Below are 22,434 nucleotides of genomic sequence, written 5' to 3'. Positions count from 1 at the left end.
AAAAAGGGAAACATCGCATTTACGAGGTGGGCTGGCCTGGGCTATTTTCGCATTTGTGACTTAGCTTTCGCATTTGCGAACTCACATTTACGAGCCAGGCCTGCAATAGAGCAGTTGGAACCTGCAATTTTCCAAGTCCAAAATCCACCCCGTGGCCTATCCAAAACTCACCTGAGCCCTCGAGGCTCCAAACCAAACATGCATACCAACCTAAAAACATCATACAGACTTGCTCGTGCATTCAAATCGCCAAAATAACATCAACAACTATGAATTTAGCATCAAAATCATGAAATTTCTTAAGAACATCAAATTTCCCAATTTTCTCAAATAAGGTCCGATCCATATCATTTCAAGTCTATTTCTTACCAAATTTTACAGACTCGACTTATACCACATATAAGACCTGTACCGGACTCCGGAACCATAATACGGGCCTGATACCATCAAATTTTAAACACATTTTATTTTCAAAACTCATAATTAATTACAGAAAATAATTTTTCTTTAAAAATTCATTTTTCAGGCTTGGGACCTCGGAATTCGATTCCAGGCATACGCCCAAGTCCCATATTTTCCTACGGATCCTCCGAGACCGTCAAATCACGGGTCTGGGTCCGGGTCCGTTTACCCAAAATGTTAACCGAAGTCAACTTAAATTCATTTTAAAGTCAAAATTTATCATTTTTTACATATTTTCACATAATGGCTTTCCGACTATGCGCCTGGACTACGCACACAAATTGAGGTGATACTGAAAGATGTTTTTAAGGCCTCGGAACGTAGAATTTACTTTTAAAACAAGTGATGACCTTTTGGGTTATCACAGACATGACTGGGACCTCAACCATGTATGATCATGTCAAACATGTGAGGTGGATAATCACCATTCCATTTAATTAACGCCAAGTTAATAATTGTGGTCAAACGCTGCAAGGGCCAGAACAGAAGATGAAATTAACGTTATTTTGGTCTTTTAGATATTTTGCCTCGTATAAGTTAACTCAGTTTGAATCTGGTTAAAAATAAAATGGGAATTGCTGTATAAAATTACATTTGCTATCACGTGCACCATAAGCCAAACATCTATCGAACAATGTCTAAAAATGGTTCCAAAATGTCTAAGCGGGACCAGCGCCAGTTTCTCACACTGCACTTCCGATTTCCTTTTTTCTATTTTGAGTAATACCTTCTGCGCCTTTTTTCTATTGCAGCACCAAGCTCAAACTGGCTATCACCTTGCATTTCTACTTTACGTACTCTATGACTAACCACTTTTAATTAATTCTAAGGGCGGGGTGGTCAAGTCTTTTGGGGCACGCTTTGATAAAGAGAAGAAGATGATGGCTTCTTCACAGCCATTTTTACACAGAGTTTCACACAGGAAAGAGAAGGAAGAAGAAGAGACATCTCAGACACACACCTAAGTTTTTTGGACTTATCTATGTTGTGTTGTCTAAATGTCTTTAATCAACTGAAGTTGATCCTTACACGTGGAAGAATCATGGATGGTCATGATCCTTCATTCTCAACCATCTGATTATTATTTTAATAGTTGTACATAAGGATGTTTCCAGAAGCAATATCTTACGTGCTTCTCACATGAGCACATTGAAAGAATAATTTATGGTTTTTTCTGTTATATTGTAGACAAATAGGAGTAGTACAAGTGTATAGGAATATTCTTTATTTGTTATTCTATAGTAGGAAAAAAATCTCTCTCTCTCTCTCTCTCTCTATATATATATATATATATATATATATATATATAACTTTACATTCTCAATACAATACATAGAAAATTCTCACAATTTCTTTTGACTTCTTTCATGGTATCAAAGCAGCAGTAGCTCGATCCAAATATCCTTTCCTTCAGAACACAGTATTCAGCAATGGCAGGAGAGGAAATTATTCCTACATCTTCTACTCACATCTCTTCTGGTTTAACCAGTCAAATAATTTCACAAGATGTGAATCATCCTTATTTACTTCACTCATATAATGCTCCTGGTTTAAGTCTTGTAACCGCGCCTTTTGATGGTAGAGGTATTGCAGGATGGAGGAGATCAATCCTCATAGCTCTTTCACCCAAAAATAAGATAGGGTTCATAAATGGTGTCTGTGTGGAGCCAAAACCTGATGCTCAAGATCACCCATAATGGAGTAGATGCAACTTCATGGTGTCTTTTTGGCTTCTGAACTCTTTATCCAAGGAGATATGTGACAGTTTCATCTACTCAAAATCTGCAATGGATTTGTGGAACAACCTTGAACACAGATTTGGGCAAACTAATGGAGCCAAACTGTACCAACTACAGAAAGAAATATCAATGTTAGTTCAAGGTAGCAACAGCATTGCTGGATATTTTTTACCATACTCAAGAAACTATAGGATGAACTTGATTCTCTCAACTCTCATCTGGTCTACTCTTGTGATTGTGTTTGTGATGGAAAAGGGAAAGTCACAAAGTTCTTAGAAGACCAAAGGATTATTCAATTTCTAATGGGACTAAATGATGTCTACTCCCAGGCAAGAGGAAATATCCTTATGATGAATCCATTGCCTGGAATAGATTTTGCTTATTCACTTCTTCTTCAAGATGAAAATCAAAGGGAGATATATGCAAGTCCACAGTTCAATGGTAATGCTACCTCATTTAAGATAGAATTTCAAGGCAGGGCACCACAAAGAAACAACAATCAGTCACAACAAAAGACATGGACCAACTCATAAAAGGTTAATAACACACAGCAGAAATCTAAGGTATGAAAAGCAAAATTTAATCCTAATGTGAGCTGCACACATTGCATGAGAACTGGACATGTCAGGGCAGATTGTTACAGGCTAAATGGATTTTCAGATGATTTCCAATTCACTAAATCAACACAAGTCAAGGCTAATGCTACAATTGAAGGACATGAGAATGAAAATGGGAGCACTCAAAGCAATGAATTAACACCTCAAACCCAGTTTTTCAGTAAGGAACATATGTCTGAGCTGATGAATCTTATCAAGCAGGCACAACTTGGAAATACAACAACACCAGGAACTGCAATCAATGCAAATGCAGTAGCTGGTACCATTCTTAAATATACTGGAACTTGTTTGGCAGCTTTTAACATAAAACCTGGATCATTGATTCAGGGGCTTCTGAACACATGTGTTTTGATTCAAATTATTTCTTATCTTTAGATCCACTTCCCGTTCCTGTACATATTAGCCTTCCTAACTCATTTCAATTATATGTCACACATATAGGTAGAGTTCCTATTCAATATGATATGAATCTTGAAAGGGTCCTTTATGTTCCTTCCTTCAAATATAATTTACTCTCAGTCCATAAGTTGTGTGTCCAGTTTCGTTGCTCACTCAATCTAACTTCTAGTGGATGCATCATGCAGGTCTCTTTAATGAGGAGGGGACAAGCTTTTGGTGAATTAAGAGGAGGATTGTACATGTTGGAGCCTAGCCCACTTAAGATAGATTCTGGTTTTAGTTTAAATAGCAATGTATTTTCAATTCCAAAAGGAAGTGATTCCATTCTTGTTCCCAGTGAAGTTTCTTGTTCTGTTTCTAATTCCTATACAGAGAACTCTAATGTACTCCAATGGAATGTTAGATTGGGGCATCTGCCATTCTCAGTAATAAAAAATCTTCAGTTCATTCATTTTCTTTACAATTTCAATTGTATGTGTGATATTTGTCCAAAAGTTAGACAAACTAGATTACCTTTTCCCTTAAGTCAAATTAGAACTCATGGGATTTTTGATCTTTTTCATATTGATGTATGGGGACCATTCAAAAATACCACTTACAATGGATACAAATATATTTTGACAGTGATTGATGATTTTTGTAGGGGAACTTGGACTTTTCTTTTAAGTTCTAAGAGCAATGCTTTCACTATCTTACAGTCTTTCTTAGTTATGGTAGAGAGACAATTTGGAAGGAAAGTTAAAAGAATCACATCTGATAATGAAATGGAACTAGGTAAGGGATCTTTTCAATCTGATTTTTTTCAGTTTCAAGGCATCTTACATGAGACTTCATGTGTGACAACACCCCAGCAGAATGGTGTAGTTGAACGAAAGCATAGGCACCTTTTAGAAGTGGCAAGGAGTTTGTATTTTCAGTCACAAGTTCCTATTCAATACTGGGGAGAATGTGTTTTAACTGTTACATATCTAATCAATAGATTTCCTTCTAGAGTTCTAAAAGGAAAAACACCTTATGAGATTTTGTTTAAAAGGAGTCCACAGTATGAACAACTCAAGACATTTGGATGCTTATGTTATGCCTCTACTTCATCACAACATAGAAGCAAATTTTATCCCAGGGCACAAGCTTGTGGTTTTCTAGGATATGCACAACAACAGAAAGGATACAAATTGCTAGAGTTCCATTCCAAGAAGGTTTTTACCTCAAGAGATGTTAAATTTCATGAAACAATTTTTCCATTTGCTTCTGCTCCTATGACCTCATCGTTATTTTTCCCTTCTTATCCTTTCTTCCCTCACTTGTATCCCACTACTGAAACTACTTCTAAGTATCTCCCATCTCCTACCTCAACTATTAATCATCAGTCACACTTACCTGACTCTCTACATCCCAACACTTCTGAGAACAGCACCCCTATTTCTATCAATACTCCTGGTACTCCTCTATCTGTTCCCAGCCCTCCAAATTTTTCCCCATCTCCTACTGATTGCCCTAGTTCACAGCCTATAATCCTAATTCCACCACCTCCTATAAGAAAATCTGAGAGGATTTCTCAGAAACCTACCTACCTTAATAACTATGTCTGCAATAACATTGTTTTCTCCGATCTTACCTCATCCTATTTTCATCATGTTTCTCATCCTCATGTGTTTTCTTTTGGAGTTCTTTCTCCTAACAATCAGGCCATTTTCAAATCTATCTCCACAGTTTCTGGACCTACCAGCTATACTCAAGCTTCCCAAGATCTTGGATGGAGAAAAGCTATGGAAGCTGAAATTCAAGCTCTTCAACTCAATCACACCTGGGATGTAGTCCCTTTACCCCCAGGCAAGAAGGCATTGCCTTGTAAATGGGTTTATAAGGTCAATCACAAATCAAATGGATCACTTGAAAGGTTGAAAGCCCGGTTGGTTGTCAGGGGGGTATACAAAGGGAAGGTATTGATTATTCTGAGACTTTCAATCCAGTGGTCAAAATGACCACTATCAGGTGCTTACTGACTGTAGCTATTAAGAAAGGTTGGGAGGTCTCACAATTAGATGTTAACAATGTATTTCTGTATGGAGATCTACGTGAAGAGGTATATATGAAGTTTCCGGTTGGTCTCACTCCCTCTCATCCTAATCACGTGTGTTTATTGAAGAAATCACTCTATGGTCTAAAACAAGCCTCAAGGCAATGGTATGCTTGTTTAGCAGGTGCTCTAAGCTACAAAGGCTATTCTAGTTCCTTGAATGACTATTCCTTATTCTACAAACACACAGACAAGAGGATATCCATAATCGCAGTATATGTTGACGATATTCTTATCACATGAAATGATGACACAGAAATACAACATATTACTAAGTTTTTGGATTTTGAATTCAAAGTTAAGAACTTGGGGAATATTTACTATTTCTTGGGGATGGAAATACTCAAAGAACAACAAGGATACATAGTCAGTCAAAGAATATTTACCTTGGAACTGCTGGCTGAGTTTGATTGTAAAGGGCCTACTGTCTCATCTCCTCTTGATCCATACTCCAAATGGCACGCTGAATTAGAACCACCCATGGAGGATCCCACTCTTTATCGACGATTGGTGGGTAAACTTAACTATCTCACCAACACTCGTCCAGATATTTGTTTTGTTGTTCTTTGCCTCAGTCAATTTATGCAAATACCTTCTCTTTCACATTTTTCTACTGGTCTCAGGGTACTCCGCTATCTTAGTTCCGACCCAGGTCAAGGTATCCTTCTTTCTTCTGCTCCTTCTTTTGATTTCGTCGCCTTTTGCAATGCTGACTGGGCTACTTGTAAAGATTCTCGTCGCTCCATCAGTGAATTTTTTATTACCCTTGGAGGTGCTCCCATTTCATGGAAATCGAAGAAGCAGATTTCCATTTCTTTGTCATCCGATGAATCTGAGCATCGATCCATGCGACGGGTGACTGCTAAAATCACTTGGCTTGTTCGACTTCTTGCTGATTTATCTGCTCCTCCAACTTTGTCGGTCCCAGTACACTTTGACAGTCAGGCGGCAATTCATATCGCCCGCAATCCCGTTTTCCACGAACGGACTAAACATGTGGAGTTGGATTGTTATTTTGTTAGACATCAATTTCTTGCTAGTTTGATATCTCTATCATTTGTTCCTTCGAAATCCCAACTCGCAGATCTTTTTACCAAACCCTTATCTGGGGTTTCTCACACCACCATCATGAGCAAGCTGGGGGTTTTGTTTCTACCCACCAGCTTGAGGGGGGATGATGAAGAGAAGGAGACGATGGCTTCTTCACAGCCATTTTTACACAGAGTTTCACACAGGAAAGAGAAGGAAGAAGAAGAGACATCTCAGACACACACCTAAGTTTTTCGGACTTATCTATGTTGTGTTGTCTAATTGTCTTTAATCAACTGAAGCTGAGCCTTACACGTGGAAGAATCATGGATGGTCATGATCCTTCATTCTCAACCATCTAATTATTATTTTAATAGCTGTACATAAGGATGTTTCCAGAAGCAATATCTCACGTGCTTCTCACGTGAGCACATGGGAAAGAATAATTTATGATTTTTTCTGTTATATTGTAGACAAATAGGAGTAGTACAAGTGTATAGGAATATACTTTATTTGTTATTCTACAGTAGGATAAAATCTATATATATATATAACTTTACATTCTCAATACAATACATAGAAAATTCTCACAATTCCTGTCTTCTTTCATGCTATGATGAAATCACTTTAGTATCTGCAACTTTCATTATCAAGAATTAAAAGGATAGCTACAAATTGCATAAGTGATAAGCCGCAAGTTCCTTTTTTAAATGTTCATGGCTCTTGGGCAATTCCAAGAACCACTATTTAAGCATTAAATAACCATAAAACGACAAAAGATGTACAAAAGACAACTTTAAGCAACTGGACACAGACACACATGTGGATCACGCATCTCTATGCTAAATCAGATCCTCCAGTAATTTATCTCTGCTTCAATCATTGTTCAGCCACAATCACTTTGTAGTTTGTGCCATATATATTCCTCTATATCCCCCTTTGTAACAAGAACCTTGGGACGTCCAACGCTATGTGGAGCAACCTTCCTTTTGATATCTTAGCTAACATTTTCTCTTATCTTTCTCCTGATTCCTTAGCCAGGGCGAAATCAGCTTGCAAAAATTGGTATACATGTGCCAAGAATTCAGCTTCAACTCCGCGGCACCACCCGCCGTGGTTCGTAGCCTTGCCAACGCGCATCACGGGGCACTTCTGCTATGCTCACAACCCAATTGATGATTCTTGGCACCTATTGCCTCTTGACTTCATTCCTAATCCAATTCGTCCCATTGCTGCAATCGGTGGGCTGATATTACTAAGAGAGGCTACGGCTACTACCCTTCAATTAGCCATATGCAACCCCTTCACTAGACAATTCAGACAACTCCCTAAGCTAAATGTCACAAGGACTAATCCAGCTGTTGGAGTAATAGAATCGAATTCAGTTAAATTCAAGCTCTATGTGGCTGGTGGAATGTCAGAGGCTAGCACCATTAATGGAGGAGGTGTCTCGTACGAGCCCACCTTAGAAGTGTACGATTCTATTTACAATAACTGGAAAAAGATTGGTTCAATGCCTGTGGAGTTTGCTGTAAGGCTAACAGTTTGGACGCCAAACGAGAGCGTTTACTGTAACGGTGTCCTGTATTGGATCACGTCGGCTCGGGCTTATACCATAATGGGATATGAAATTGGGAAGAATAAATGGAGAGAATTGAGTGTGCCAATGGCTGACAGGCTTGAATTTGCAGCATTGGTGCCAAGAAATGGGAAGTTGAGTCTCGTTGGCGGAACGCGCAATGCAGGAGCATGTATATGGGAGCTTAGTGAAGGTAATAATTGGAGAATAATTGAGAAAGTGCCACAAGAACTTGGGACAAGATTATTAGAAGGTAAAGGGAGATGGGGTAGTATTAATACTAAATGTGTGTGTACTGCTGGTGCTATGTGTTTGTATAGAGATCTTGAATCAGGAATGGTAATATGGAGAAAATGTGCAAAAAATGATAAGTGGGAATGGCATTGGATTGAAGGGTGTGGTTCAATAAAAGGGATGAAATTGCAGAATTTCCCAATTAAAGGGTTGTTGTTACATCCCTATCTTGCATCTTCTAGTGTCCTGAACCAATGAACTGTAAATTCATCTCTCTTCTAATGTCCCTATAACTTCAACTTACTTCCTAAATGTCAAAGGAAAGTTCTGATTTGCTTGTAAAGCTGGATTGAGCATAAAGGATTAAGAAAAATATGTTAAATAATAGGGAAATTATATTTCTTGATCACTCTTATCTCGAGACTTTTGAGCTGGTGTGCTTATAGCATCAATCTGCAGGAGAAACTGCTAATCTTTACATTTCTTGGCATTTGATGCTTAAGACATTTTATATTTTGCTGGAGAAATTGCTATGTTTCTAGAGAAGCATATTACAAAGACACATTGGTCACTTTGCTTTAGTTGTTATCCATTATCTTTTACTTATTGAATTATTTATGTTTTTTTTTTTTTAATACTTTCAAGAATAACTAAAGAAAGTGAAAAATAGATGCTTTTGGAGCATCTTAAATTGCCACTCTTGTTTTTCATTTTACTAAAACTAATTAATTAATTATATTCAATGTATACAATTCGTATGTTTAACTTTATTTCGTCAGTTGATTGTATTTATAACGTCGTATCTTCTTTTAAAAAAAGGGATCATTTACGTAAATAGCCGGTCATATTTATTATTTACTTTTTTAGCCATATATATAGATTATACATTGATTACACACAATAATACATAAATCTATCTGTACTATATTAAAAGCACGAAGGTCCTTAGCGAAATGTCGTTCGCCTTTTTTACTCTTCTTAAGTAAATTTAAGTTGGATAAAATTGTAAATACAGATATAATTCTTTGTTGGAGAAAAAAAAATACTTAGGCTGAAAAGGAAAAGAAAGGAGATAACTAGGAAACTCCTTCTTTGATTAATATCCGTAACAAAGAATATTTGAAATTGAAGCAAGAAAAATAAAATTGTCGTATGATAATAAAAGGGAAAAAGAATATTCGTAATAAAGGATGCTTCAGTTATAGCTTGCCAGAAAAGTCAAATTTGTCAAAGTTAAAACGGGAAAAGCATAAGGGATTCAGTAGGAAGCTTATTATTCTTTGTAAATGAAATTCGATTACTATTCCAATTTTTTATTCTACATTCTTTTAGTTTTCTATTCTTTATCACAAGCTATTAACAATGTCAGATCTACCAAAATAAACTGTCTTTGATTTGAGGTAAACTTTCTAACCTTTAGGGTATTATTGAAATTATGATAATAGATGATTTTGAAGTTTTGTATTAACAAAAGTTCTTGTGATTTTTTTTATAAGTATACAGTTAAAGTTATCTGTGTCAATCCGCATGTCTTTTTTTGTGAACATGTAATTTGTTATTTATGTGAATAGGAAACATAATTTCCGAGCTAGCATTGTTTATAAAATTTGATTATAAATTCTATTAGCATAATACAGTTATCTCTATTGTTTATGTGAATAGGAAGCTTGAGACAATATCATGTTCTCAAGCTTCGTATTTTTTTTCTTAAGTCCTTATCCTAAAGTATAATTTCTCTATTTTACTTATAAAATTTTAGCGTCTTTTGTACTATCTATGTATAGGATCTATGTTGCGTAAATACTATGCTTTTAAAATTATAATCACTACTAATTGTAATGTCAGCTCAAATTGCTTATTGAGGAACAAACATTGACAGTTAGCAACTTACCATCATTGTAGCCAAATAGAATTTTGATACTTTTATCGATCAGGTACGCTATCCTGCTTATTTCTTATAGTATACTCCGTATTTATTATATTTTTATTCTTCATCATAAATATTTTAGTGAGTATTAATTTTCAAGTTATAAGGTGTGGTGCCTATTTTTTCTGTTTGATTTTATCTTTTTTTCCTATGAGTTTTAAGTTCTTACGGAAATATGGAGCACATCAAGTTAGCAATATTGTATAACATGCATTTTGTCTAGATTATGAGTTTGAATTTTTATTTAAATGGATTTCAAATATGTTAATAAGTATATTTCTTAGCTATATTTAATTGTACAATAAAGTAAGTACGGGAACAAACTGGAGAAAGAACTACTAAGGTGGATCTAAACCCCTAAATATGATTAACATTTAGCATTTTTAAAAATTTACAATTTTGATTATTTTTTATTTATGACATAAACATATTTAAAAAATATGTTACTTAGGCTGTTTTTAAAAAGTTTATTCTCATAAATATGAGGTACACGCTTAGCGAAATATAGTTCGTCTTTTTTACTCCTTCAAAATAAAGTTCACACTAGGCATAATAGACATTTGGTTATTTTTCTAATATTTGAGAATAATTATTTTTATTTTTTTTGCTATTTTTTTGCATATTATATCTTTTCTTACTTGAATTAGAAAAATAGCAACAATTTTAACTGACTAAACCTTTCTTAATATTTATGTGATCTTTGAATACGATACAAATTCCCAATCGATAAAGATCTTAGAGTTATTCTATTAGTATTTCACTCCAGTTCAAATATGTCTCTGATCTCCCACCTTAAGGAAAATAGTCCTAATTCAATTTTAATTCACTAAAAACTTCATATTCTAAAAAAAAAATATTAAATCTAGGTGGAAAAATATTAGAATGTAAATTAATCTTTTTAAACCAACATATTAAAAATACTAGACATTAACTATAAGATTAAGTGGCTTTTAAAAGCTTAAAATTAGAATTTATTTTTGATATCACCAACTACTTATTTTACTTAAATTTACTTTGTATAATTTATCTCATACTATAATCTTTGAGAATTACACCTCAATAATTTCAACAAGTAACTATAAAAACATAAGAGAGAGAGGTGTTTGGTTGTTGGCAATAGTAAAAAAAAAAAACATGAATAGCTTTGCTAATACAATATCCAAACTTAAATATCAGATTGATTTTTTAGGCTTGAAAAATATAATTTTAAATAAAATTATAACTATAGCCAAATATTTAAAACTTGCAATGAGTTAATATTACTAATTTCAATCAACAAAAATTGAATCGTTTCTTTTAATAAGAATAAATATTAATGTTTTTAATAAACAAATTTAAAAGAAATCCCATTCAATTTCTTTCCAAATCATCATATAAGTAAACCCTTTTTCGACAAGACTTTTAGATACAAAAACTAGATTTTTTTTATAGGAATAGCATTTGCGGTGGAAAAAATAAAAAATAATGCAAATTCGATTATAATATAGTAATAAGCATCATAAAACTCTTGAATAAATTCATACATATAATTTCATATATGGAAAATAAAAATAAAAAAAAGAGTAGATTAATTAAAATGTAGTGGTTGAATTTACTTTCTGTGATAGTAATTTATTTTTTTAATCGGTTGGAAATAGTTCCTATATTATTTCTTGTATATTAAAGAAATAGAACAAATTGCATTTTGCTCGAGAGCAAAAAGAAGACGTTTTCTGTCAATTGAATGAGATGGTTAAGAACTTATATGGGGCAAAGTTTTATTTTCCTTTACCTAGCTAAATAGGATCAATAATTATCACTTTTAGAAACTTACAATTTTGAACTTTAACTTTATTTTATAACTCAACCATAATAATATAACATTTATGTAATTCTTTGAGATATTACTTATTGGGATAGGGTAACACAGACTAGTACTATATTAAAAATACGAAGGTCCTTAGCGAAATATCGTTCGCCCTTTTTACCCTTTAAAATTAATTTTACATTGGATAAAATTGTCATTTAATTATTTTTCCTAATTTTTAGGACTTTGAAATATACTAAAATTTTGATTATTAAATGCTTCCTTATTTAAACTATGTAAAAAGGCCTAAAGTTTCGAATTTCAAAATCAAACAAGATCTTACCAAAAATCGACAACCTAATCAGGAGGACTTTGAACCAAATATTAGGAGTGTCTGACTTTCCATTTAATTGATGTTCACTTTTTTGTGTATGTATGTGACTTTCTTTCCTTTTTTTTCGTAAGTTATTTTTTATTTTTTATTTTTGGTTTTAAGAATATTATTTTGTTGGTCAAGATGACTCATTAATGCATTATTCTATATTTTATAGCTTATCTATTCCCATCTTAGTCATGTACCCGAGGTTTCGTTCTTATTTTAGTTGTCTATTGCTAAGTTTTTATATTTTAAATTTAGTCTTATATGTCATTACTTTAAATTCAATCAATTACAATACAGACCTAATAAACCAAGAAAAAATGAATAATAAGCTAATAAGCAGGATAAACGATTTTGTCTCAATATTCATCTAATTAGTTAATATAATAAGTACAATCTTAATGCTTTACACATATATAAAATAAGAAAATTATTTTTACTAAGAGTTGTATATTCTTTAGGAATAAAATTGATTTTATTATGTAATCCATCATGCGTAATATGAAATACTTTAGAAAAACATCATATGTAGAGTAAGATGCGATTGAGATATCATTTGTAAGAACGATTAATATTTATCGAGTTGTGATGCCTAATATTATTACTAAGGCATAATTAAAATAAGGATACAAGTTAGAACTCTCATAAATTAAGTAAAATATGGATAAAATATTTCCAATTGTTGATAATCTATTGATGATAGGCTATAATTGTGTATTTTAGTCGATTATTACACTCTAATTTACTGCACTTTAGTTGAGTTTGCGCTTTAATCGCTAGTGTTTTGCACTAACGGTGTGTTTTATGCCTTGTAGGAGTGATTTCGAGCTATATAGATGTTATAGAATGAATTCAAGTGATTTGGAGCTTTGAAGTCTGAGTAAAAGCCCAAGGAATTAAGCCGGGATCCTATTCGGGGATCAACGGGTGACAAAGCAACCAAACGAAGACTCGAGTAGGCATATTGCGTACTGTCTAGTAAAATACACATAACTTTTTTCTTAGAACTCCATTCGGGCTACACAATATATGGTTGGAAATCTAACTCAAAGGGCTACAACTTTCATGTTATACGTTTTTTCAAATTCCAAACGGAACAGGGTGAAAAACGCGGTCGAAACCGCGACCACGAAGCTGAGGCGGGCTAAGGCAGTATACCTGCCATATACCGCAGTTGACCGCGGTCGACCACGGTCGCGGCAGTCCAGACGTGAAATATTATCCTTTTATGCGTACGAAAAGGTATAATTGTTTGAGCCCGACCCTACTTGGTATATATATATATATATATATATATATATGGAAAAACAGTATTTTCAGGGGTGGGACACACTTTTAACATAAAAATTAGACTTAAGGAGGCTAAGGAGACTGAGGATTCGACCTAAGGAGTCAAGAACACAATAGGAGCAAGGCGGGGAATTCTTCAACGAGTTTTTCCTTCCTCTTCCTATTTTTCATTGTTGGTTATGATTTTTAGTATTGTAGTTTTACATACTATTATGAATAGCTAAATTGTTATCTAAGGTTTTGATAGAACCTTTTGTAGGATAAATTCTTGTTATGTTTTTATATAATTGAGACGTTGAATTTCTCTATTTGTTCAACTACGTGTTTATTGTTGTTGATTGAATGGTCATCGATTGACTGTGCCTATTTATTATGTGTTGCTTGAGAAAGGATACATATTTAGGTGATTGTTGAACAACGTCACTCCTAACGTATGTGAGAAATCAATACAATGGGTTTAAAGGTAGGTTTAGAAATAACAAAGCCTTAACGTGGTCATAATGAATGGTTAGATAAAGCCAACTAGCGTAGTTCGAGAGAATATGTCTAGTAAATTGTTGTAGTTGCTCGAGAGAGAATTACGACACCTAAAGTGCTCACGATCAGGAGAGCATACATTGAAAAAATTGTAGGGAACATAGCTAGAAGAATTCCGACAATTGGGGAAATCATAACTCTAGACCTCCTTAATTTAGCTCCAACTCTTTGTCTCGTTAGTTGATAATTTTACCGTTTTCTAGTATTTGCTAGTTAATTAGTTATAAATATAAATACCAATCTTTATAATTTAGAAAATTGTTCAAACTTGTCTTTTTAGTGATATTAAACATATATAGCTAAGTCTTAGTTCTCTGTGGGATTCGACTCCGGACTTTTAGACCGGATTATATTTGCAGTGACCGCTTATCCTTTTTAGGACTAGAGTTGGGCGTGATCAAATTTTGGCGCCGTTGCCGGGGAACTAACGGTGTAGTTGTAGCTGTATATATTGCTAGGGTTCAAGTTTGAACCTTTTTTTTTTTGTATTTTTTTTATAACTGTTGATTTGAGAAACATGACATCTTGGAATTATGGTAATTTTGGTAGATAATTCTACTATTCATCCTCATACATATTGTGAAGGAAACCACCCGTATCAAAATTATCAAAATATTTCCGAGAGCGAGTTATGTGCACCAAATCAATCTTATTTATGGAATGTGTGTGATGTGTGTGGTGGTAAAAATGGTCACTTTAATGGTTGTGCTTATATTTCTTATCTTCCCCCAACCCTTTACTATGATGGTTCTACCTTTTCTTGTGAAGTTAATAGGAACAAAAAAAGTGAGGATGCAGACCTGAAGGAGATCAAGGATATGCTAAAGTGCCTTCTGAACCAAAATAATGAAAAACAATTGCAGATAGAAAGGCAAGGGGCAACTAGTCGCAACTTGGAGGCTCAATTGAGTCAAGTGGTTGGAGCTGTTAATACTCAACAAGCCAATATTGAGGATAGTAGCCAAGAAGAGCGGGAATTTGAGGTGTTAATTAAGGAGGTCAGAGTAGAACATCAACAACCTAGCCAACTACAATTTGAGGATGTCGATGTTAAAGAAGTAAGACTAGAGTCAACCAAGGACTTTGAGGATACAAATTTTGTTGACTCTAGTATCATTGATTATGGGGATGTTGAAAGTCCTGAAGTTCATATGTTTGAGCGCATTGGTCCTCACTCCAAAAAATTTTCTACATTGTGCTTGGATGACGATATGTAAATAGATCATCCGAGCCGATTGAGAAGTCAAGGAATGAAGAACAAGGTGCCCACATTCTGGAATTTTTCTTGCCAGAAAGACAAGACTACATACCTCATCTAAAAGCCAAGAAGTATAGAATAGTACAATGGTTGCTTGGGCCAATTAGACTTGTTCCTCCACCCCTGGAGCATAGCCGAAAACTTAATGCCAAATTAGGGGTTCAATTCATAAGCTCGAGGTTGAGGCAAAAAGTGATTCGCGTCGTGCCGCGATGTTAAATCAAGCGCTTGTTGGGAGGCAACCCAGCTTTATTGCTTTCTTTTATTTATTATTATTATTTTAACTGTATTATTTTTGTAGTGTCAATTTTTTATGTTCTGGGAGCATGGAAAGAAAATGTATTGGAAGGATGCAACATCAAACCAAATGGTTGGAACTAAGTGTGAGGTACCCGCACGAAGGACCAAGCTTAGGAGAAGTCTCAGTACCCCATGAGCTGTTAGTGCTTCGGCTTTTGGCCTACCAGGGAGTCTCTTTTACCCTTTTATTAGTTATGGTGTGCATTGAGGACAATACACAATTTTAAGTGTGGGGTGAGACTATTGTCTGTGTGACTTTCTATGCTATTTTAGTTGTGTTAGTTTAATTGAATATTTTTTTTAAAATAGAAAAGATTGGACTTTTCCCGACGATGGATCTATTAGACAATTTTCTTGAGGGATTTAAGTCTAAAGAAAAAAATAAAATAAAAAGATTTTCTTTTGTTAGGTAGTGTAGCAATTCTCCCTTGGTTTTTCTTTGTGTCGCGGTTCTTTTTCAAGGGTTTTGTTTGAACAGGGTGTAGTTAGTTTTTTTTGGGAGTAGGAGTCATTGTGTTGTGTTTTGAATTGAAGAAATATCTCTTAACTTTGTTATTCCTTGAGAAGTGAGTACTTTGGTTGTGACGCTTAGGCTCAGTTTTTGACTTTTGTATAAGTATCTTAAATTTTATGATCTTAAATTTGCTTAACGGCTTTAACTATAGTGTCTTGATGAAACCAATCCTGAGTGAGTTATGTGTCATGTGTGTGTAAGGATTTGTTATATTCTGTGCATTACATTTGATGCCTAGAACTTGCCCTGTGTATTTGCAAAGCGAAATAGTAGTTTTGTTCAGTCTTGGAAGTAATATAGGCGTTTCTTTGTTGAACCAGATATGTATATTTTACCCACCTAATTGTTATGTATCGTAGTTAACCCCTTTGAGCCTGCAATCTTGTTTCTTTGGCAACCACATTACAGGTCTTCCCCATTTGTTTGAATTAATCATCTATTTGAACCTTTTAACCTCTTATGAGCACTTGAATTATTATGAACTGTGTAAAAGTTAAAGTGTGGGGTGGTTAGTTTGGCTTTTGAGTGGAACTAATGAAATAAGGAGAAAGGTGCACCGTTTTGAAAAAAAAAGTAAGAGCCACTTGAATTAAAAAAAAATAGTTGGATTGTTGTGAAAAAAATAATTCCTTGATAAGTGGTGGCTCTTTATGTAAGTGTGCTTAAAGAAGAATGGGGTAATATACATTGATGTGAAGGTGGAGTTCTGGGTTGACATAAGTATGTGGTTTGAATGTTAAAGTATATGTATTAAAGTGCTTAGGAAGGTGTAGTCACTCTTATATCTAAATGTATCCTACCCCTCCCGTAGCCTACATTACAACCAAATAAAGTCCTAATTAATCCTAGATTGAATGAGCTCGATTAGTGGAGTAGTACACTACGGAAAAGCTTATGGTGCATATTTTGTGGCATATGAATGTTATTTCTGAGAGTGAGTGAATTCTTTCTATCTTGACTTCCTAAGTGTTCTTAAATTTTATTGTGTGGAACTACTCTCTTTTGTTGTGTGAGGGCACTTGATTCATAAAGGAAAGGTAATGTCAGTGACCTCTATGTTAGAGTAAGTAGGTGAGTTGTGAATAATGCGTGGTACTTGTGAGTCAAATCTTGAGGTGAAGATGTTACGCTTTTGTGCTTAGTCTATTTTAAATATTCTTGGTTTGATGAGTTAGGAAAATTGTTTAAAAAAGTCGTGTCTATATAAAGTGTAGCTTGATTGCTCGAGGACGAGTAATGGTTTAAGTGTGGGGTATTGATGATATTATTACATTCTAATTTACTGCACTTTAGTTGAGTTTGCGCTTTAATCGTTAGTGTTTTGCACTAACGGTGTGTTTTATGCCTTGTAGGAGTGATTTTGAGCTATATAGATGTTATAAAATGAATTCAAGTGATTTGGAGCTTTGAAGTCTGAGTAAAAGCCCAAGGAATTAAGCCGGGATCCTATTCGGGGATCAACGGGTGACAAAGCAACAAAATGAAGACTCGAGTAGGCATATTGTGTACTGTCTAGTAAAATACACATAACTTTTTTCTTAGAACTCCATTCGGGCTCCATAATATATGGTTGGAAATATAACTCAAAGGGCTACAACTTTCATGTTTTAAATTTTTTCAAATTCCAAACGGTACATGGTGAAAAGCGCAGTCGAAACCGCGACCGCAGAGCTGAGGCGGGCTAAGGCAGTATACCTACCATATACCGCGGTTGACCGCGGCCGCGGCAGTCCAGATGTGAAATATTGTCCTTTTTCGCATAGAAGAAGGTATAATTGTTTGGTCCCGACTCTACTTGGTATATATACATGGAAAATGATATTTTCAGGGGTGGGACACACTTTTGACATAAAAATTAGACCTAAGGAGGCTAAGGAGACCGAGGATTCGACCTAAGGAGTCAAGAACACAATAGGATCAAGGCGGGGAATTCTTCAACGAGTTTTTCCTTCCTCTTCCTATTTTTCATTGTTGGTTATGATTTTTAGTATTGTAGTTTTACATACTATTATGAATAGCTAAATTGGTATCTAGGGTTTTGATAGAACCTTTTGTTGGATAAATTCTTGTTATGTTTTTATATAATTGAGCCGTTGAATTTCTCTACTTGTTCAACTACGTGTTTATTGTTGTTGATTGAATGGTCATCGATTGACTGTGTCTATTTATTATGTATTGCTTGAGAAAGGATACATATTTAGGTGATTGTTGAACAACGTCACTCCTAACGTATGTGAGAAATCAATACAGCGGGTTTAAAGGTAGGTTTAGAAATAACAAAGCCTTAACATGGTCATAATGAATGGTTAGATAAAGCCAACTAGCGTAGTTCGAGAGAATATGTCTAGTAAATTATTGTAGTTACTCAAGAGAGAATTACGGCACCTAAAGTGCTCACGATCAGGAGAGCATACATTGGAAAAATTGTAGGGGACATAGCTAGAAGAATTCCGACAATTGGGAAAATCATAACTCTAGACCTCCTTAATTTAGTCTCCAACTCTTTGTCTCGTTAGTTGATAATTTTATCGTTTTCTAGTATTTGTTAGTTAATTAGTTAGAAATATAAATACCAATTTTTATAATTTAGAAAATTGTTCAAATTTGTCTTTTTAGTGATATTAAACAGATATAGCTAACCCTTAGTTCTCTGTGGGATTCAACTCCGGACTTTTAGACCGGATTATATTTGCAGCGACCGCTTATCCTTTTTAGGACTAGAGTTGGGCGTGATCAAATTTTGAATCAAACTCAAATTCTTTTTAAATTAATGACATAAACGCACATGTACATAGCAAGGTCTCATATGTAAAATCGAACAACCTCTTTATCTTTTAATCAATCATTACTCCCACACCGTCACAATGAAGAGATTACTAGAAAGAAATAGGAAGAAAGAACAACTACACTAGATCCAAATCCCTAAACATATGATTAATATTTATTATTTTTTAGGAACTTGTAATTTTTGTGTTAATCTTTGTTTTATAATAGAGATACATTTGAGTGTTATTTATGTTATTTTTTAAAAAATTATTTTTTTATAAATGGTACACGCGCAAAGTGCATACACTAAATCTAATAAGATATAAAGTATATATATAATATTCCTTCATCTACTATTTCTGATTTAAGAGGTTGGATGAGCGGTTAATTGGGTTAATTCTTCAAAAAAAAACTAAAACGAAAAGACTTAGTTCTTCCAATGGCCCATTTTCATTGACCCTTGTTAAGAAGTTCGAAGCGAACAAGGCCATAACCCAATTCCCTTATTTGATTGTTAAAACGGAACCAAAGGCCCATCACGAATAATCCACTCCCTTTATACATATTGTTTAGGGAAATTTTCGTTCATATACCATAGACGAAACTATATTATCAAGTATGTTTATAGTTTGCATATTACTCGTCATGCTAATAGTATTTCTACAAAATATAGACAATCATTAAATAAAGAATCATTGTAGTTGTAAGCTTCTTTATTTGGGCGCGCTAATATTGGGGAATTAAATATTCCCACTCCCCCAAGTTTCTCTCTCCAAATCCCACCGCCTCACTCACGTATCAAACCACACCCCACGATTTCCTCTTCATTCACCACGATTTTCTCTTCTAAAACCAGCGAAAATCTGTAACCCCTCTACCATTGACAACCATTAAAAAACTTTGAAGCTTTGAATTCAAATTTGGGTTTTCAAAAGACATTGTTTGTTTGGATTGGATGTTGTTGCAAAGAATTGAGAATTTTCTCTACGTCTCTCTCTATATCTCAATCCCAAATTTCAATAATATAAGAGGAAAGGAAAAGAGAGCATCAAGTTCCACCATTGACGCCATTAAAAAGCTTTGAAGCTTTGAATTCGAATTTGGGTTTCCAAAAATTATTATTTGTGTTAGATTGGGTGTTGTTGCAAATAATTGAGAATATGATTTGGAGTTTATATCTCAATTTTGAGGGGTTTTGGTGAAGATTAGACTTGGTTTTGGCTGAATTTCATATTGAAACTTGAAGAAGAAGAAGAAGAAGAAGAAGAAGAAGAAGAAGAAGAAGAAGAAGAAGAAGAAGAAGACATCACATATATTATATTGCAGAAATTGTAGAAAAATTATATAAATTGTATTCTGTTGTTTATTTGTTTTTCTTTTATTCATTTAACTATTGTATGAAAGTTGAACAACATTATAAAAAAATTGTATTTAAGTGGTATTATATTGTAGTTGTATATATCCGAAAAAATTATAGAAATCAAATACATTGTCAACGTGCATTGTTCTCCAATGGAAATTAGGAACGATATGGGTGTTCGTGTATAAATTGAGACGAAAAAGGAAAACAAAAACTTAGGATCATATCAATATGAAATTGAATATCACCAATGAGAACACAGTTGCATGTTTGTGCTGTTACATTTTATATCAAATCCTGGTTGTATATAAATATCCTGCACTTTATCTACATTTTATCTACAAATAAACTACATGTCAGAGTAAATATATATATATAAGTATGCAAATATATATATATATATCAATATGGATTTTCACAATATCTACAAAATTTCTACATTTAGAATACAATAAAACTACATACCATTTGAAAAATTAAAATAAAAATATAGAATTTCAATGTTTCTACAAATTATCTACAAAATTTCTACAAACTGTTCATAACAGAATTTATCTTTATTTTCATGCATGTTCGTCTGGAACACAAAAGTTACTTGATATGCCAAGATCTCCCGTTATAGAGGAATACAGCTTATCTACAATTTTCTACAAGTTTCACACATTATTTCACTCAGTTAAATACAACTACAATAACATACAACTTAAATACAAAATTTATACAATGTCTTTTGTATATTTTGTATCTGATTTATACATAGTAAAAACAAATTTCATACAACTAATTATATATTATACAACTTATCTACAAATTATCTATAATTTTCGTACATTATTTCTACTAAGTTATATACAACTACAATATAGTACCACTTAAATATAATTTTTTTACAATATTGTTCAACTTTCATATAATAGTTAAATGAATAAAAGAAAAATAAATAAACAACAGAATATAATTTTTCTACATTTTTTGCAATATAATGTATGTCATGTCTTCTTCTTCTTCTTCTTCTTCGAGTTTCAATCTGAAATTCAGCCAAAACCAAGTCTAATCTTTACCAAAACCCCTCAAAATTGAGATATAAACTCCAAACCATATTCCTAATTATTTGCAACAACACCCAATCCAAACAAGTAATGATTTTTGAAAACCCAAATTCGAATTCAAAGCTTCAAAGCTTTTTAATGACTGTCAATGGTGGAATTGCTGCTATCTTTTCCTTTCCTTTTATATTACTGAAATTTGGGATTGAGAGATAGAGAGAGACGTAGAGAGAATTCTCAATTCTTTGCAACAACATCCAATCTAAACAAACAATGTCTTTTGAAAACCCAAATTCGAATTCAAAGTTTCAAAGTTTTTTAATGGTTGTCAATGGTGGAGGAGTTACAGATTTTCTCTGGTTTTAGAAGAGGAAATCGTGGGGTGTGGTTTGATACGTGAGTGAGGTGGTGGGATTTAGAGAGAGAAACTTTGGGGAGTGAGAATATACGATTGAGTAAAATTAGGAGACTAATTAATAACATTAAAATCCTAAAATGGTACATAAATGGTAATTAGGTATATAGAAGGTAATTATATTAAAAGTTAAGCATGGAGGGTAATATAGTTTACTATATGACATAGGAATATAAAAATTCCTATTTTTAATCATATATAGAAGCCACTTGGAAGCAGGTCAGGGTCGTCATGCCTGCTTCCCAAGGGCTATTTTAGTCTTTTTGTTAATTTTGCTAACAGTTAATATATGTAGAATAATTTTGACGGGTGGTGCGATATAAGACCTCCCTCTGCCAGCACTTAATCCCTCCTTCTGTTCATCCTCTTTATTTCTCTGTTTCAGCAATCAATTTCTTTCTCTGCTTATCTTCAGATTTTTTTCTAATCTTACAGTGATTAATCTGCTCTCGTCTCCCTCTGTACATATGCGTGATGGATAGAAAAGCACCGTAATAATAATTCCAATACATATTCGGGATTGTAATAATAATTTTAATATTGGTTAAAAAAGAAATATAGGTAAGGAATATGGTATAAATGACACCACGTAGCCACTTTAAAGGGATGCTATTTAGGAATTAGCTAGTGCGTCCTAAATTTCAGTTTTTCAGTTTAATTTTTCGGAACAAAAGTGTCTTGAATTGTCTTGAAGTTAATATTTTTAGTTTAAAATTTCAG

At 33.8% G+C, this 22,434-nt stretch overlaps 1 protein-coding gene across 1 annotated transcript; it reads left to right on the top strand.

The window, feature by feature from the left end:
* The first annotated feature begins 6,959 nt into the window (after nt 1–6,959).
* Nucleotides 6,960–8,551, top strand: LOC104223481 (F-box only protein 6-like). Its single transcript, XM_009774935.2, has one exon. The coding sequence runs from the start codon at nt 7,294–7,296 to the stop codon at nt 8,392–8,394; it is 1,101 nt and encodes a 366-aa protein (XP_009773237.1). The 5' UTR covers nt 6,960–7,293; the 3' UTR covers nt 8,395–8,551.
* The last annotated feature ends 13,883 nt before the right edge of the window (nt 8,552–22,434 follow it).

The sequence above is a fragment of the Nicotiana sylvestris genome, chromosome 3 (assembly GCF_000393655.2).
Source record: "Nicotiana sylvestris chromosome 3, ASM39365v2, whole genome shotgun sequence".
Lineage (NCBI taxonomy): Eukaryota > Viridiplantae > Streptophyta > Magnoliopsida > Solanales > Solanaceae > Nicotiana > Nicotiana sylvestris.
Note: the sequence above shows the minus strand (reverse complement) of the source record. Positions and strands in the feature narration are given on the sequence as shown.